Source organism: Daktulosphaira vitifoliae, unplaced genomic scaffold, assembly GCF_025091365.1.
Source record: "Daktulosphaira vitifoliae isolate Bord-2020 unplaced genomic scaffold, ASM2509136v1 Scaffold_1, whole genome shotgun sequence".
Taxonomy (NCBI): Eukaryota; Metazoa; Arthropoda; class Insecta; order Hemiptera; family Phylloxeridae; genus Daktulosphaira; species Daktulosphaira vitifoliae.
The window spans coordinates 18,339,081-18,359,963 of NW_026099572.1; the positions used below are offsets into that span (position 1 = coordinate 18,339,081).

A 20,883-nucleotide genomic window follows, 5' to 3' on the forward strand; every position below is an offset into this window, starting at 1 on the left:
CAATTTAATTCATAGCTCATATTTGCGGTACAGACTGTTAGATTAGTCAGCAACTGAACTAGATGCAGTTGTGAGTCACTTTTACTATCGCCCCCGTACGTGCCTTTTTCCATTGTTTCCGCTACATAAACGCAATTACCGGAACACAAATTCTCTGTGTCGAGCCGAATTATTTTGGTTATCATTGTCTAGGATTCGGACCCATTCGAATGGTTGAAAACTCGCTAAACTCATTATGTGAATGTGATTGTAACCCTTAAAGAGGGGATTACACGGTCGTTATTAGGTTAACGCCATGACGTGTGTGATAATTCTCATATGGTTTTTTCTTTTTGTAAAATGTACAATTAGTTTTTAAACCCAACACTTGATGGAACAATCTGCAATAAAATTCAAACCACTCATTTATGTACACGTTCTTAGTTCGTTTGATAACAATATAATATCATGTACTTTTAATCATTTAAATAATAAATATTATTTAAACTGATACCAAATCATATTTAAATTAGTTCGTTGGTGTTAGTACTTGTTGTCTCTTAGTAAAATACGCTAAATTTATCTTAGAGATATTATACGCAGTCATATTTATTTACATCATTTTTTTTTTGGTTAAAAAATATTAGATCGTTTACAATTGTTCATTCGTGTAATGAAAAATAAAAAAGAGCTAGAATATTTTTAAAAGTTTTTATTTTGATTTTCATTAATACATCATTAAATACAGTAACTGTAATTTCGCACAAACATAAGTAAAAACTGTTTTTACTTATGTTTGTGCGAAATTAATTTAATGTAATGAAATGTATATTTTATTTATATGTGTTTCTTGTAATTTTTAGTTTTTTTGGGAGTTATTATGGCCTGAAATATTAATTTATGTCAAAAATTATTAATTTTTTCAAAATTATTCACCCGGAAAACTAAACAACAAAGAGAAACCCTTAAAATTAAAAAGTTGAGACTTTTGATAACCGAAAATTTGAAGAAGAAAAAGTAAAAAATCAGTTAACTGGGAAAATAAAATTTTGTAAAACTAAAAGAATCAATAATTTTGATAAAAGAAAAATTTTTTTAGAATTATATCTAATTCTATTTTGATTGGTTATATTAACTTTTGAAATTTTCAATTATTAAGTATTAAACATGATATATTATTCTCGATTAATCCATCAAGTAAAACTTGAAATTAACTTTCATTATTTTATTTAGTATGCTAATTTAAAATACAATTCTAATTTCTAACGTAAAAAGTTATTGTGGCAAAAAATGTTAAAGCTTGGTGATATTCAATTTTACACAACATTGTTAGAAGTTTTACTTAATTAAATAACGAATTTATTCATTCTCTATTTATATTACAAATGAAATGTAAATATTAAATATTAAAAATGTCTTTGAATTATAAAAAATGTACTATTTTTTCGTATAAAATCTCTTTTGATGTAAATAGTTTTTTTAATTTTCTTGGATTTCAATAACTTTTTTTAAAAAGAAATGTGTTATAAAATTAATTTCTTTTAAAACTCCAGTTTATCTCAGAGACTTATACACTAAAACTTATTTTAATTACTTTTACTTCCACACTTAATTATATTAAAAATGTTTATGGACTTAAAAATTGTATCTATAGAATGGTTTTTATCAATTTTAAATATGCATAATTTCAATAATATAACTGAATGTACTCAATGTGTATATAAAATCATTATATATTCGAAGAATGTATTATATAATGATTTTCTTACACAAAATTTCTCCTTGACATTTAAACATTTAAATTTCCATAAATCATAAACTATGAGTCATCAATATATGTGCTATCAAATATAGACCTATCGTGGATCATACTTTTTAGGTTTCGGTTATTAGTCCTGGTGAGAATATATAAAATCTTGATCATCATACAGAGTGATTCTTGTAACGCTAGCCAAAAATTTTAAGTGAAGTTAGAGTAATCATATGGTTATTATAACTCCTACTTAAATTTTTGGATATCATTAAAAGAGTCACCCTGTATGATGATCAAGATTTTATATATTCTCGCCAGGACTGATAACCGAAACCTAAAAAACTAGTTTTGAAACCAAAATCCATTGTAAATTACAAAACAGATCCCTACATAAAACCTGAAAAATTTATAGATATATTAATTAGGAATGGGTGATATATGTGAAGATAACATGACCTTGAAAAATCTGAGGTGTAAGCAATGGTATTGAATATTGAATTTAAGATATGTATAAACTGTCAGTGTTTCCGTAGTATTTTCAAAACTTTAGAAAAAAGTTCATTTTGTGTGTAAAAGTTGCCTTTTTGAATGTCCCTCTGTAGTCGAGTAAAGGATTAATTTTGAAAAAAAAAAACAACAAACGATAAGAAAAAATACTTAAGGTATCTTTAAAAAAAATTTCTTTTGATTCATCCATTTTTTAAAAAGTTATCGCAGTTTTAATTAAAAAAAGTTTGAAAATTACGAAAATTACTGATTTTAAAAATAGTAATTTTTTTATGAATTTTCCCCATTTATAGAATTTATAAAATTTAAATTGACATTTTGCCCTTTTGGTGCATTTAAAGTTCAATAAACTATATTTTTAATTGCTCATTATTTCACTTGAAAAATCACGTTTTACTGCTATAAATTATAAACTCTAATGAAGACTCTTATACTGTTATTTATTTTCTGAGGATGTTTATTTTGCAAGTGGTTCTCTGATATTTATTCTAATATTTAATTTATTTTTTATACAGGTCATAAGTTATTTCAAGCTTATTCCCATTTAATGGAAATAAGTAGTACAAGTATAATGTTCCTTTTACTCAAGCATTATATTTTATCATTTTGACACTTAAAACTTAAAGACGGCAAGTCAAGCGAATTCTAAAAAGTAAATCCTTCCATTTGGTGTAGCACACGTATACATCTTAATGGGAAATCATATACGTAGTTGTCACAGTATGTATTTCTTTGCCAGGATTGTTCCGTGGCAAGTTTGGGATTGTCTGAGATTTCGCTCAATATGGAAAGTGGATATTAAACCTAAAAATAAGTGCCCTCTCTTGCGATGTTATACATAATATTTTATTATATAAATATTACTTTGCACAGCCGTTTCCCCCCCGGCAAATAATTCTAACACGCGGTTCTGCCTTAGGTATTTTTTCATTTCCATTCGAAAAGCTTATACAAAAACACACACAGCACAACGATGTAATATACAAATGACACGAATCGAAATTACTGAACAGCTACTAGTTACCCCTCCATAGAGGCAACCCGACCGCACCTCAGTCGTAAATAAATCACGTGACCTGAGCACGTATTATTATAATACTAGCAGAAGTAAATGCAATGGCCACAGTATACAAAAGTAACGTCCTTAAATAATAAAGTACAAGGCAAAAAAAGGAAACCTAATAAAATAAAAATTGAAAAAAAAAACATTGACCTGATGACGAAAACTCAATTTACATACTTATTTAATACTAATGGAATTTCGACTGGCTGCGAAGAGCTTTTGTGTATAATCTTAAAGTTGCATTCAAACTTCTGACCAAAATTGTATTATTTAAATAGACTTAAAAGAAGAAAACTATATTCCAAGTTAGTTATTATTACCAACTGCTTCTATATTAATGTTATACTTATTAGAAACAATTTAAAAATTCTTTGCGATTTATACTGAAAAATTTAAACATTGTCTTGTATAAAAACTAAGTTAAATTTAATACTTGTATTATACATTTAAGTCTTCCAATGTTTAACATATATAACTTATAAAATGATTACTCAATAATAGAAATGTTTAAAGTATTACTAACTACTAATTAGTTTTATATTAATTATGTAAAAATGATATAAGACATAATGACATAACTATCTGGTGTATTTTTTGTGGTTGTTAGAACGGTTCTTTTTATTATAGAATTTAATAGAGTATTGTAGTATTGTAGTAGTATTGTTTAAAATGTATATGGTAGATCATAGGAAATCTAATAAGTAATGATATTCAAAAAATTACACAATTCATTTTTCTAAAATCAATTTTTATGACTCATATTCAAAGTCGTATGTCCCAAAAATTGGTTTTTGTGACTTTTTATCATATACTTAGAAGAATGTTATTGTGTGTTCAAAATTACGTTTACAATTTAAGGGGAACATTTATCTACGCTTTCCTGGAAAATGTTTAAAATTGCTATATCAATTTCGGAAAATATCCACCGATTTCTTTGGTAGGTGGTTAGAAAGCTAAAATTTGAGGATGTAAATAAAACTGTAACATTATTAAGTCTTCATTATAAAGATATATTCTAGTAATACTTTTGTTTTTACTTAAATCTCAACTTCAAATTCAAAATAACTTTGTTTTTAACAAATGTATATTTGTTTAAATTGTACCAATAGCGTAAAATTTAAATTTAAATATAGATTTCCTATTAAATAAATAAGAACGCCGTGTAATTTATCACTTAAGTTGAAAAACATTTCTATAAACCTTTGGCTATTAAAATTTGTACTACTTTGATAAATGTAAAAATAACATTTTTAATAATAAACTTATATCACAGGAACTATTTTTTTGTTTATTCAAATTATTTTTTAGGAATTTATATTTTTATTTTATATTTCAATAACTTGTACTTAAAAATATTAAAAAACTAATAATAATATAGGACATTATTATTACAATACTATCATTATATTAGATAATAATTAAATTTTCGTTAAAGTATACGTTTCAAATACTTGGGAAGTTTTCATTTTAATTGTTTATAATTAAAAAGAATATTGTATAGTTATAAAAATTTCTTAAAAAGGAGCGATGTGAATATACATATATTCTTCCCCTGAATCAAATTTATATTTGTGAATAATAATTTATTTATATAATGTTCACCGTTAAAAATTGAGAAAGTCGCTTATATTGAAGGAGTATAAGATAAATGTTTAAAAAAATTAAGTTAGGTGAAAAATAGGACTAAAAATAAATAGTCTTGATAAATAGTATGCGGAAAAATTGTTAAAAATTGAAAAAAAAAACAATGGTCAAGTTATGTGTTATACAGCTTGTATTTCAAATATCTCATATAATTCTATGATAGTATAATTCTTAAATAATAAAAAGCATGACAAATATTAATGTCAAAACAACGTTCTAAAAAGTAGGAGCTGTGTGAGTTGTTTCTTTTTTTTTTTTGTTCATTCAGCCTAATGATCATTAAAACTACTATCTCATTGTTTCTTTGTTTATTTTTGTCTTCATAAAATGTGTTTGATTTTCATTCGGGTAATTATCCGATAAGTAATACCTCTGTATCAGGTACACGACTTTACATAGTTATAACTGAAGCCGGTTTCTGAAAAATATAAACAAAATGAATGATAAAATAAGTTTATCGAGTCTGTTGTTCTTTTTGAGTTAATTTGTGTAAGCGTTACAATATACGTGTGGCAAGCATAAGATTTATATTATAATTCCACATCCCTTGGGGTTTCATCATAGTTAATGGCAAACATTCTTCCAAAAGTANTCATTCGGGTAATTATCCGATAAGTAATACCTCTGTATCAGGTACACGACTTTACATAGTTATAACTGAAGCCGGTTTCTGAGATATATAAACAAAATGAATGATAAAATAAGTTTATCGAGTCTGTTGTTCTTTTTGAGTTAATTTGTGTAAGCGTTACAATGTATATGTGGCAAGCATAAGATTTATATTATAATTCCACATCCCTTGGGGTTTCATCATAGTTAATGGCAATCATTCTTCCAAAAGTATATAAATACGGGAAAAATATTTTTTTTTCATGTTTATTATTCATTATTTGAATATTTTGAAGAACTATGCACGTCTATGTGTTGTATTATCTATTCACATATATACCAACAAATGTTAAAGGTTGTTGACTATTTAACTTTAATATAGAAAAATTATATTTCAATATATAAATTAACAGATTTATCGAAATTTCAATTATGGAAAGAAAGAATCATAGTTAGCATAATTATTTAATTTCAGGGAACAGTCATGGACTTTGTTAAAGTTGTTGAAATCCCACTTGAGATGACAACAGGCAGGACATGAACTTCTGTTTGTGCATTTTTATTGGTTGAGAACTTTGGAAAGCATCGATAGAGTTTACCTTTCTATGCAAATCGATTATTTACACTTCGGTGCCTTTTCATTGCAATTTTCACGCTATAACTGACTGTACACCAATGCAACTCTACAACGCTGACGTGTCACCCTTGTAGTATAACGTTATTTCGTTACTGAAATTACGATGGTAGTACACGAAACAATTATTTCTCTTCTTCACCCCTTCCCTTATTTTTGCTTGTTAACGCGTTCGTTTAAACACTATGGTTACAGGGCGTGTAATTACTTACGTACCAAACGACGACACTACATTAAGAAAACAATTTTGAAAATTGATTTATCATTTATTTTAATGTGATAGAAATGTATCTATCCCGAATTTAAGAGGGGGTGGCAAAGAGAGACGATAACACCGGGGTCCACGAGCTTAAGGGACCATCTCGAATTTTATTAGCCAAGTCACGATTAGTGACAATTTTTTTTTTTGCTAATCACTTTTTTATGGTAGTGATATTTTTTACAGGAGGATTATCATAAGGTACAGTTTCGTAGCTCATATAGATCTTATCTCGGTCCTGGTTATACAGGTCTATGTTTTTATTTAAGTTTTACTTATTAAGAAATAGTTTTTAATGAGTACCGTAGTAATTAGTTATACATATTAAATTGAACAAACAAATCGCAAATATAGATGGGGTAGTCCTTAATAATAGGGTATTAATTTTGTGTCCATTAAACAAATGAGACTTTTTTGGTTAGGTGTCGATAAGTAACAAAAGTAACGTGCACCACCTCGGTTCAACCTCCAAAATGTAATTAGTTTGACACTAAATTTTAATTAATGTTGAACGAGAATTGGAGGGGGAAATTATTGCAAAGGTCAATGGCGTTTTAATACCGCATCTCTTCGTGCTTCAACTGTTTTTCCCCACACCGTTCACTGGGTCTGTGCAATATTGTGTATTTTATAAAATAACACACACATATATATGTATAAATATGTAAAAGCAGTTATTTGCGGCAGTAAATAAAAAATAAAGCAGATACAATAAAACCTGTCATAGTGGTATTCTTATTTTTTTAAAGGTCGTTTTTGGTCGAAGAAAATTCTACGTCAAAAGGTCGAATGAAAGAGCTTCGAGGTGACCTTTATTGACTATTCTTATGTTATGATTACATAGTGTTTTTTTTAAATTTCTTTGCGATCAGGTACAAATTATACATTAAACTATAAAAGACTTCCTTATAACGTTTTTTTCTAACTTATAAAATAATATTTTCTGTATTTAATTTCGGTAAAATTAATTGGGACATTTTGAACCTGAATAATCAACTTTTACAGAAATTAATTTGTTCAATAAACTTTTTTACTTAAAAAGCTGAAAGTAAAAGTAATAACAACTTGGAAATAACAGAACTTATTTTTAAGGAATCATTTAAGTGTTTTTAAAATACATTCAGAGAAAACCCTTGTCTTCATGGATTTCTAAATTTTTTATAAGATAATTTTTGGAATTTGCAATATTAATAATTACCTTAAGTAATTATTTATAGATATAATTTAGATCAAAGAAGAAACATTATTACTAATGGATAATAATATTTTTTGACCATACCAAATCAATAAATGTGAATGAACTGTTATTAAATATTAACGTGGAATATTATTTACATTTACGGAACTAACAATAAAAGTGTAAAATAAAAAATATAATTTTTCTATAAATAATGCAAACAAATAGAGAACATATTTATTAAATTTTTGTGACTTTAGAGTAAATATATTTGTGACTACAAATTCATTTTCATTCAAGTAAGTTTTACGTATTTTCAGAAATAATTCTAGAAATGGATAACACAAATTTTAGTTCAGTTTTAAATATTTATCAATTTAATGGAAATCAAAATTATGTTATTATATAAAACAAGGTGTAATGAAGTCGCAAAAGGTTCGTTTTTTGATCTCTTTCATTAAATAATCCTCTATATATGTGTGTGTTCAGTTTACACAAATCCGGTCGAATCCCCTGGAATCGTTATCTCTGTATGCGTATTGAATTAATGATTCATAGTCATGAATCGTTTAAGTACTCGTTAATACATGAAGTCGATAATTGGTAAAATGTATATTTACTTCAATGAACTGTGTTATATCAAAAGTGTTATTTTTTAATATAATTTAAAAAACAAAAATAGATAGTTAACACTATTGGTATTCCTTAATAATTATGTTATTGCGGTGATAATTTGATGTATTTCTATTGTTTTGAAATGTACCGAATTATAATTAGTTTATTCCAAAGTAAAACTTTCTCGATAGATTTCACAAACTTATCGAGTGAGTTCTAATTAAATAGAAAATCTAGCTTTCAGCATTCTCTAGAATCTCGCTGAAATATTTTGTCAGGTTGAATCAAAATCTGCATATCATGTGTCACACATAAATCACGTTAATGTTACCCCTTAAAACGAATATCCACACAAGGATATAAACCCAAATACACAAGGTGACTTTGACAGATCTACAAGCGCTCTACAAGTTTAAATACAGAGTAATACTATTAATCAGCAACAACCTATTGTCGGAATAGTGTTTAGATGACGATTAACTTCAAGGAAGAGTATATAATAAGTATTATTCATTGAACATTCTACCAGACTCATTATACAGCTTTGCTAAGAATTCTGCCACAAATTCATACCTAAAATGTCGCTTAGTTTTTTCGTTATAGATTGATTTGGTATTTTAATTTTAATGAATTATCATTCATTAAAATTAAAATAATTTGTAATAAAAAAATACTGATGATTTTTCTAATAAAATTAATTTTATTATTATTATTATTTTTCACAGGTGGCTTGGCTCAGAGTAGACACCCAAACAATATTAACTATTCACAATCACGTTATTACTAAAAACCATCGAATCGGTGTGTCTCATACAGACCATAGGACGTGGCATATACATATTCGAGAAGTGAGAGAGTCTGACAGAGGATGGTATATGTGTCAAATTAATACAGATCCGATGAAAAGTCAATTGGGTTTCATGGAAATTGTAGGTCTGTACATAAAATAAACATAATTATTAGTATTTATTACTAGTTTTCAATTTTTTTATTATTATTTAAAAATAATGAAATAATTCACTATTCAACTAAAAAAGAACATTTAGTTGTCGATAAATATTCACATTACGAATCATCCAAATCTGGTAACGCACTCAATTTCTCAGAAACTATAGAGATTTAAAAATTTTATAAAGGCGAAAAATATTAGGTTCAAAAAACTACCAGCGCTTTGAATACGTACACTAAGTGGTTGGGCGAAGTCTACATACACTAATACGAACTGTAAACCGCGTTGGATACCCACTCTATGTATTGAAATGCTTGTAATGGATGAACAGTCCATCAGAATAAAAAAAATTGTAAGAACAAAATTGTTTATATAATTGAAAAAAATTGAATAATTTTTTTTCTTTCATAATATTATGTTAAACATAGGGATTTCCGCTAAAAAAATTAAATATAACATTTTTATTAACTCTGATGGCCTTAAAAATTTATTTAATTAAATGCTATTTTCGACTTTTTTGAACCTAATATTTTTTGTATTTATAAAGTTTTAAAATATCAATAGTTTAAGGATCTTAGTGTCTTATCAGATTTGAAATAGTGTGAAAATATTAATTTAAGTTGAATTTGCACAGCACAAAAATCGAATCATTGTCCGAGGTGCATTGAGTATGCTACTCTGTGAGTTGCTCGAGTTGTTGGGACTTTTTGCTATAAATCTCAAAAAATAATACTTATTACGATCGTCATTATTTGTATGCTATTGTATATTATAATAATGATGTTTATGTTAGGTTTTTTTAAAATAATGCATATATTATGATTTATTCTACTTCAGTTAATGGTTAACTGAATTTAATTGAGAAAACATTCATACCATCATTTGGTTGATACATAAATTGGGTTTGTACAGAGTATACGGGCACGAACAAGAATAGTTCAAAGGACTTAAAAGCCAATCTGTATTCGTTCAAACGTCGATCCTTCTAGGATATGAAAGTGGTGACTTCAATGACTATTTGTGTACTGTGCATACATTTATTCGACATATACACATCTGACCTTCCAACATCGCCATAAATAGGCTAGGATAGCTCTTTGCGGCAAACCACAATGGTCTCATTTGCATCTTATTGATACCTTTTCTATGTGTACTTGGAAAGGTACGACCGTATTAGTGGTTACAATATAAGCACTTCGTGGCGTGCGAACTGTTAACCTATGTGTGCTAACGATAAACATTTGCTTAATAGTTATAAAGCACTAGAGTTTGCATCAGATAGTAATTACGTATATCGATGATATTCAATAAACTCGGTGCCAAAGAGTGGATATTAGATTCATTATAATTAAAATGTAAAGTTACTGAAAAACGTATTAATACATTGAATCCTAATACGTGTTTACAAATGTAATATGATATATTTATTTTTACAGTTACATTTTCGATATATTTATTCTTTAAATCAATTAATTTCATGTGATTTTTTGTATAACAGATTTCGTGCGCAAGATATAATTTCAATTTTAAAATAGAACTAATTGAATGTAAAATATAGTCATTGGCTACTTATTATTTATATTAAAATATTATGAGCCGTCAATATATAAAAAGAACTTTGATGTTTAATTTTGTACAAATTGTTTTGATTAAACAGGCTTTATATTTAAAGGGTATTATTAAATATCTTTTACCGACGTTTGAGTAGTTTATTTTAATTATTAACATTATACCAGGCAAATTGTTTTTGTATAAAAACGACGTAGTTTTATAAATATTAAAAGATAAAAGAGTTTCTGGAAATCTTTCATTTAAATAAATTAAGAGTAGAAATCAATACATTAAGACTCAAGAAGATTTTATTTGTAGAAAAAATATTTCATAAGAAATATATATTACATAAAGCTGTTGTGTTTTTAATTCAAAATCCACTAAGATATGAGAAAATAAAAAAAGTCCCCGAGGTTATTTTAAAAATAGAAAATACATGTTGTATCAGAATTTTAGTTAAAATATCTATATTTTTATACCAGTAGGAGGGATTTTGTTTTGTATAGCGGCATTATTATTTGGGAACTATACTAAATTAAAGGGTGTAAAATGACGAGTAGGAATTTAAATTGTTACTATAAAAACTGTTGAAGCAAAATGCATAAGTAAACAAAATCTATAAACTAAGTACTACAAATACAAAAATCGAGTGTCATTTAAGTAATCGGATAAGAACTCCGTAGTGGTTTTATATAATGATAATAATAATATATAAATAAAAATCAAATTATACGCGTCACTGGAAGAGTCTGAGTGACAAGTTTGTTGGTGAAGAAAAGTAAAATAATAAGACACACGCGAAAAAAATAAAGAAAGAAAATGACGTCGAGAGTAAATAGCGCAAAGAGGAGAAAAAATTATAAAAGTCTCCAAAGTCGATTTATCAGTATGGTGTGCGCGACCCACATTGGAAGAGGATAGCTGTAAATTTGTCATTATACACTTGCAGTAAAAACCATTCTTTTTCCTCTTTCATTCCTTTCCTTAAAACTCGATTGCCACCGAGTTGCTGTAGAAAGAGTAGTAGTGGCCGCGGTGTTTGAGAGTGACAAAAGATTTAATGAATCATGAAGTTGGCAAAACGGCTTCAATGAAGCGTATGCACTTTTCAAAAACTGCCGCAAGGAGTGGATTAAAACTTAGCGAATATCTCCGTGTTTCCCTTTTTCTTTAATCTTAAGTTAAACGACAATGACGTTTTAAAAATTATTTGCGTTACATATTTTTTGTTTCTTTGATATTATTTTTACGCCTTATTACGCATATTCATAATCATTGAGACAGCTAATCAATTTTATACTTAAATCGATTTTATTTTCAGTACCGCCAGACATATTGGACTATCCAACAAGCACAGATATGAATGTTCGTGAAGACAGTAATGTGTCTTTAAGGTGCGCCGCTTCCGGATCGCCAGCTCCGAACATCACATGGCGACGAGAAGGGGGGGAACTAATACAGTTAGAACGAGGGAAACAGGGTGAGTTTTTTTAAGTGCTATGCAATCCGACTTAATTGGATGATTATTATTTCCTTATTCGAGTAAAATAAAAACTTAAAGAATGGTGTAATTTTGATAATTGAAAAAAGAACTGCACAAGATAGTCTAGAGTTCAACTCTTGAGTAGCAATTTAGCTGTAAGATACATGAATATTTTAGTCATATCTGAGTGCAGTAGAGTAACTTTTTTTGTTCTTTTTCAAACAAGGTTAGCTTTAAAGTAATACTTCACATTATTTAGCATTAGTAGCGTCACTTTTTAAAACGCTTTCAACGGGTCACGACGAATGTTTGATCCTTTTACATTATACTTGAAGTACGTTCATGAGTCTGTAAATAGCTCGACCACTTCTTAACGATACGAGTTGACTATAAAGGGTGTACTATGCTAACGAGATGTGTACAGAGCTTTTTGTAGTTTATTTAGTGCTATTTAAACACTGATATCTTTAAGTCAAACAGGATAAAAATACATATAATTCGTTGAAAATTTACCCTAGATCCTATAAATGTATGATTTTTCTTAAGTATCATAAAATTTGAATTTGATTTAATAGCAGAGATGGTTAATTTTTTTAATTTTGTTGGGAATATATTTCTTGTAATCATAGTTCCTAAGTTTTAATGAGATTATGGGGATCAATTTGTTAGATAATTGTATATGTACATATTATACATGTAAATACCTTTTTGTTATTTTTAGGGAGTAAGGGAAAATTTTCTTTCCTTTAAAAAGTTGAAGAATTGCTACGATGCAGTTAGTTTTTATGCGGTAATCGACAAAAAAATCACCACATAATAAATATTTTATAACTCTGTGGTAAACCGTGGCGTTGATTTGCATTTTTATGACAAATTTTTGAGAACAATATATATATATTATACGTTTATTTTGTAAATATCATAATGTATTGTAAAAGAGGCATTCTTGCAAAAGGAAAAGTTAATGCTCCCCGTAGAGATTTAAGTATTAATGTCCACACAATTCAAAGCCGTTGGTATATTAAATATACATCGAGAGCCAGCCGGACAAGGGATTATCCCGGTTGCTTTTTTTTTTAATCCTTATACATTAAAAAAACAACAGTTTTTTCCTTCTACTGATTACCTTTTTTGAACCAAAGTGGTGAAAAATGATGTAATCACAATATAAATATAAATATGCGTTTGCGCATTTAACTCAAGGGGATAAACCACAAACAAAAGTTGCCTTTAGTGAAATTTTAGCAAATGGCTTTTATTTTTAAAACATTAAAAAAATAAACCGTTTATTATTAAAGTAAAATTATTAATGTTATTACGGCATATACCTTTTGAAAGGGTTCGATGTTAACTCGTGTGATAATTTGAAAGGCAATAACGGGATGTATGGTATTGTAAAATGATCTCGGTAGTTAATATAGACCTGAAGGGAAGCTTTGTTATTTCCCGTGAGTTTTTTCAGTAACCTCGTATGTAAGCAATAATAAAAACTTTTAGATATTATAGAGTTTGGGATTTTATATATTTACTAAACCGTCTCTATCCTATACTTCGATAATCACCTAACAGATGATTTATTTTATACAATACCATTAGGAAATTGTTTAGCATGATAAGTACATGTTTTTGTAACAATTTCATATACTTTTTCGAGACTGCAATAGTCCCATAGTTCTCTTGAATTCCCCAAAGGTCCAGGTTGTTTATTAAAACGTTTGAATATTGTAATATTGCGATAATTAAATATTAACAGTATCAATCATAAGAAAATATCATTGCTCATTATGTTCGATTTATTCTATATGATTTAATTAGTTTAAAATTTCTGTTTCCTATTTATTTATTCTCTTTAAAATATAATATTATTCGATTATATCAATGTCTACATGATGTGAAATTGATTGTAAAATATCCGTTAAAGTTAAAATGTTATAAAAATGAATTATTTAATTCAATTTTACATTTGAAAAACTTAAAAAAAGAATTGAAAAATAGTAAAAAAGATTGAAGAAACCTTTAAAAAATATTAAATGAATATATTTTATATAAAAATAAACATGATTCAACACGGTAAACATACAATTTTGATTTTAAATTAAGACCATCTGCACCGATAGTCATCAAAAATATATTTACTCAATCAGTTAATTTTATAATTAATATTTCAAACTTTCAATTGTAACGTACAGGTGTTAATTAACTTCTAAGTTGAATTTATAATATTTTTAAAAGAATCAAATCAACAAAAAGAAATTATTTTGAATGAGTGAATAAATTTATTCATTCCATTGAATAAATTAAAAGTTTTAATTAAATATTTCGATAAATGGTAGATTAATTTTATTTACTCAGTCATCTTATTATTTCATGTCCTTCAAAGATTAATAAAAATTAATAAAAGTACCTCAATTAATATTAGATTTTGCTGAACAACTTAAATAAATACTTTCAAGTATACTAATTTGTACTACATGTTTATTATGTTAAAAGTTTTATTTAATTATTTATATTCTTTAATAACAATGCTATTTAAATAAAAATATGAATATTTAGCTAATATTTCAAAATAATAATCGAGGGAAGAGAACCTATTACATAATGGTATTTTTTTAAACATCATCGTTTAGTTTGTAGCTTTGTATCAATAAAGTAATAAAATTATATAAAAATTATTTAATATCACATACGTTATAGTTTCTGAACATTCAAAATAATATCAAAAGGGTCATTATATAACATTTATGACTATATGACAAAGGACATTAATAGTTATATTTTTGTGAAAAAACACAGACAACTTAAAAGATAAGTATTTTTTTGTAGTATAAGTAAACACAATAATGGAAAATAAACTAAATGTTCCAGAAACTCATGTGACATTAAAAAATAATAATCGAAATGAAAAGTATCATTTTCAGTTGTATAAATTATATTTGTCTAATAAAAAATATTTATGATTTATATATCTATTTAGAAATTTAACATATTTTTAGTTATCTAATTGTTGTAATGGTATTTAAGCAACCCATATCTTTAAAACAAAATTTAATATTAATGGTTTCCGAAGTTTATTTGTTGTCAATCAAATTAATAAAAAAGAGCATAGAGCATATTGTGTACAATGCTTTTTCTAGAGTTAAGTGGCATTTTCCGGTAGAAAATTTTTAACATAGGCTTTTTTGCCATTAACATGTCATCTCTATAAAATAAAAAGTTATAATTTCGATTAAAAATATTTTAGCCTTTATATCTGACCGATGATTTTTAATCAATTAGATAAATCCTAAGTATTATTTTTCTTTTTTCTAAATTACAATTACATCTAATAATAAAATACGCTAAAAATATGATAAAATTATCAATAAATCTTTTAATCTCTATATGATATTTTAGAAATATATTTAATTACAATTTGCCTTACCTATTAGAAACATTTCTCTTTAAATATTTCTAAAGATGTAATTTTTTAAATAACTTTATTTGTTATTGATTTTTAGTTCATAATGTGGAAGGGCCTATTCTCAACTTAACTCGGGTCAGTCGGATTCATATGGGAGCTTATTTGTGTATAGCGTCTAACGGTGTACCTCCATCAGTCAGCAAACGAATTATGTTGGTTGTAAACTGTATGTATAATTTACATAAATATATAATTATGATTTTTTAAATTAATGAATAATGTTTTTTAGTCCCACCGATGATTTGGATTAAAAACCAGTTGATAGGTGCAGTTATTGGACAATCGCTGATGCTAGAATGTTTGTCAGAAGCACATCCTAAGTCGATCAACTATTGGACCCGAGAGGCCGGCGAAATCATTGCTCATGGTAAGCAAAACACGTTTACTAAATAAATAGCGTATCGCAAAGGTTAAGGTTATGCGAGCGAATGGATATAAAGTAAAAAAACAGAATGGTTTTAGATAGATGAACTATAAAGGTATAAAGTGGTTTGAACATTCAGCAGGATTTTTTACAATTCGGTAGACAATTGTAATAAACGAAACCTAAAGTTCACTTTTTCCGCTTTTCACTTTTTAATAGTACGTGAAGTATTGCAACTGAGTAAATTTGATACGTTTTCGAATCCCAAAATGCACATCGCTTTACTGAGTGTTTCATTTCGAATTTCAGTGTTATTTTTTCAACTTCAAATGTTATGTTTACACAACAGGCACATTTGACACGTTGAGTTAAATGTATACCTCACCCATATTACTTGTTGTCATTTCTCAAAGTACTCATCTTAATTGTTAATTTTTATGTTATTGACAATATAACTGGAAGAGTGAGTGCTGCTATTTTCATGGCTAGTCATTTCCCAGTCGTACTTTTCCTCCCGCCTAAATATGAAAATAAGAAAGACTTTCAAAGTACTGGTTTAAAAGTTGTTATCGACCAGTCATTTTCTTAATATAATCATTTTCTATTTTATAAGTTAATTTAATATGTATGTTACCATTTTTTAATTTTAAGGTTACACTTTTATAAGAAATAAGAAATGGACTTAAAAATGATTTTATAACAAATAAATAGAAATTCATATGTCATTAAAAAAATTTTTCAAAAATCTTACTATAGTAAAAGAAATTAAATAAATCACTCTGCATACATTACGAGTCTAATAAAAATTTAGGTTAAAGTCTATTTCGAATCATATTACTTATATACATTAAGTGATGTAAGTATAGATAAAATATTTAATTAAAACTGAACTATGTACAACTATTTATTCTACTATTGTAAACAATTGCTTTAGAGTTATATTTAGAAATAAATAAATTTATACTCGGTAGGCAAACTGAGTCCATTTTACGGCAATTATATAAAATTTTTTTTAACTGGATATTTTTCAATTGTATCACTAAAAGATTTTTTTGTGAGGATTTTACTTTTAATCTTTGAACAACAAATGAAACATCAATAAGCCATAGATATGCAAAATATTAGAAATCTATAGTAAAAGTTATTTTTTGACTCAAATGTTTACTATTTTTGTTATTAAGCAACAATCAACCAAGTAAAAGATGATTATTTTCTATCATATTTTCAATTATTATTTATCTCTTCAAATAATTCAAATAGACATGTTAAATGATATAATGTCTGTGTTAAGAAATAAAAAATCTTCATATTATGATTTGTAATTTTCCTTACCAATTTAATAGTATGGTTTATTTTTACATTAAAAGGATCCCAGAATGATTTTTAAGTCGTTATTAAGGTTATCAACTAGGGGGATAATGTACATAAACAACTGTAGTGGTCTCAAAAGTCAAAAAGTATAAAAATAAACGTCAATTTACCATTACAGTTTCGAACCAAATAAACCAAAAAGATAAGAATCTATAATATGCTGCGTGATACGACCGATTAAGCGATAAAGTGCGACATTAGTCAACATAAACAAAACATAGAACTTATTTAAAAGCTTAAAAAGCATTTCTAATGGCTCAAAAAATCGGTTTGCTTAGAAAATTTCTATAAATTGAAAAAATACAATAGAAAGATGAGTTTTCATTTTAATGATTTAATTAACACATATTTAATTCCAAATTATGGGGGTAATTTTCAAATTTTAATTTGAATAAGAATGATTAGAAACTGGAAAAATTTCGGTTTTAAACAATTTTTCTTAAATCTATTAAAATAGTTGATCTACATCGATTTTTTTTTAGTACAATTTGGTTTTTAATCTTTATTAAGTTTAATTAAGGTTTCAAAAGCAACCTTGTAATATTTATGGTTTTTGTAATCGTTTTTTTCAACATGTTCTAAAAAAAATTCGATTTAGATAAATTATTTTACTAGAGATAAATAAAATTGTTATTACCGAAATTATTTCAGTTCCTAAGCATTCTTATTAAATAGTCAACCTTTGGTTATATTATCAAACTAATAAAAAAAAATTTTTAATTTCAACTAATGCTATGTAAGTTGTAGAATATTTTTCTAGGAATTTTCAAATTTTGTTCCTAAAAATGTTACTGAATAATTTAAATGTTTTGATTAAAATTGTATTGTTAGAAATTTTTATTATATATTAATGATTATGGTCAACACTCGATCATTATTTATCAACTATATATAATTTTTATTGTAAAGAATTTACACATTTAGTTTTTAATTTAACTCTTGTTTGTAATAAATAACTTAAATAGTAAGAAAAATTAAGATGGTGTTTAATCTCGATCCTAATTTTTAATATAAACTTAATCTTGTAAATATATTTAATTATATTGGTTTTTTTTTTCAAAACCTTCAAATGAAATCAGACTGAAAAAATATTAAAATTTTATGTATTGAAAATTTAAATTCAAAAACAAAATAATTTATTGCAATTAAATATTGTTACCGATAGTGAGAAAACATTATCTTACAATTTTCATTTACTAATTATGATTCTTTGGTGGTTTATTATCTTTTTTCTGGAGGTAATAATTATTAATTAAATAATTGATAGAAATGGCTACATGTGAAAACTACCCCTTTGTGTATAGTATAGTTCATGAGCCAAAAAGAGATTGTGATTATGGTTATTATTATTGCTGAGTCTAATTAGCGATCAACGTTGATAAATAGTGCAGGAGAAGGTAAATACACTTGGAATGTTGGTGTGTGTGACTTTTATGTAAGTATATACGATTAATGAATGGCTTTGGAAATAACGTTTGTGATTCAAATAATTATACTACACTGAAAATAATGGCCGCAATGGTTCTAAAGCATAATTTAAATTTTCTTTACTCCCGTCGTTCAAATGAAGTATTTTTTTTTAAGTATTTTCGAAAGTGGTTCATTTTTTCTATTAAATTTACAAATAAAGGGTTCTGATTGTATCCAAAATAATGGAGAATCTGTACTATCCCGCAAACTACCTCCCTCTTAGTTGTGGTGTAGTGTAATTGGCTCGCGTGATTTTGGCTTACATCGTAAGCAGTGCGTGACTAAAACACAGTAGTATAACAAAACTGCAAAAAAATAAATATTGTGTATATATAATAATACAAACAATATATGTAGTGAAGTATATTATTCGCAGTGTAAATTTGTCGAGATATTTCGATATGCCAAGTGGCAGTAATGTGTTATTTAAATACGTTTTGGTTAAGAGAGAAAATACTATAAAGGTAAATCGCACACAATACATTTGCTAGTGATGTGTACAGGTGTAGATTGACCTTTTTAATAAATGTTCGATCAGACAACATGATTGTATAATTATTTATAAATGCGTTTTGCATCTAATTCAGTGTTCACGTAAATAAATGTATTTTAATTTTTAAAAATTAAATTTTTTCATAATGGAGAAAAAAAAGAATTTAATGTAATAGTTTTCTTTTGATCTTTATTTCTTGAGGTGATTTTGGTGAATTTTTTAACTTGAAAAAATACCGTAAGAAATGTAAAAAAAATTAATTACTCTTACCGTATTTTTAATTAAAAATATCTTTTTAACAGATATTCTGATAGTGACTTAGAAGATAATTGACGTAAACATTTTTGTTTGAGATTACATTTCATCAAAGTGGGTAGTCTCTTTTTGTTTGCTTTTAAGAGTTATAAATTTTATAGGTAGAAGCTAGTAAAACAAGAAATCATCAGTTCAAATTTTTTGTTATTCATGTTGTTTGTTTAATGTAAATATGTTAATTATAACAATATTTACATTTAAATTTAACAATAATTTGTTTAAAAACAAATATTTATTAAAACAGTATAATTAAAAAAAATTTTAATTTAGACATTAAATTATAAGATTAAATGTAAAAAATAATACTTAAATTTTATAATGACATATACCTCTGCCGAAAAATGTTTTAAAACATGTACTTTTAATTCATATCTATGATCATGAGATTCCCAAGTATTTTTAGTTTAATTCAAGTTGAATACTTTTCCGTAATTTCTATCTTTATGAAATATTAAGGTTAGCAAAATATTAAGATATTATGTATACATGTTTAGATATATATTATGTATAATGAAAACTTGCTTGTCGTAATTGAAAAACTCCAAATTTTTTTGGCACACATTGGTTATATTTTTTAATATTTTTGTAGAAATATTTTAACTATCACCCATTAACTAAATAATATCTGGTGTATATTGATGTAATATACTAGCCACGTGTGTTGCACAAAATATAATAGATCACTCTGATTGAATGTATACCGTACATCATGAACATCAATTGTACATTATACAATGTTGGTGTTTCATTCAATATCTACCATAAAATGTATTTATCAACATGTTTTTATTTTGTAAAACACTAAAATGTCAACCAATGCCATAAGTAAAAACCCAACCCAGCACAGGGGGGTCGCGGCACAGTTGTGACGTGGTATAGTTGGATCAAGTATAATGATATCTGACAGTGATTAAAATCACTATCAAAAATAAACGCTTCGATGCAAATCTTTAGATAGTGTTTAATTTAAAAAAAATTGGTGTTTTATTCCAAAAGCTACTTGATCTGCTGGTTCCTTAATATCTCGATTAAGATAAAGTATGTCGAATGAAAAAGGGTTTATTAAAAAATATTATTTCTCATAAAAAAATTGTGTGGATCCATAAACTTTTCAATAAGTTATAGCATTATAAAGTTAAATATAATATGAATAATGAAATCGAGAATTTTCACACGAAAATAGCATT

General features: G+C 26.4%; 1 protein-coding gene across 1 annotated transcript in view; it reads left to right on the forward strand.

The window, feature by feature from the left end:
• LOC126895043 (neurotrimin-like) overlaps positions 1-20,883 on the forward strand; it is a 78,460-nt gene that overhangs the window by 32,158 nt on the left and 25,419 nt on the right. The window contains exons 3-6 of the mRNA XM_050666503.1: positions 8,966-9,173; positions 12,062-12,220; positions 15,721-15,849; positions 15,913-16,050. Of these exons, the coding sequence (XP_050522460.1) occupies positions 8,966-9,173; positions 12,062-12,220; positions 15,721-15,849; positions 15,913-16,050 (634 nt within the window). The remainder of the gene's footprint in view (positions 1-8,965; positions 9,174-12,061; positions 12,221-15,720; positions 15,850-15,912; positions 16,051-20,883) is intronic.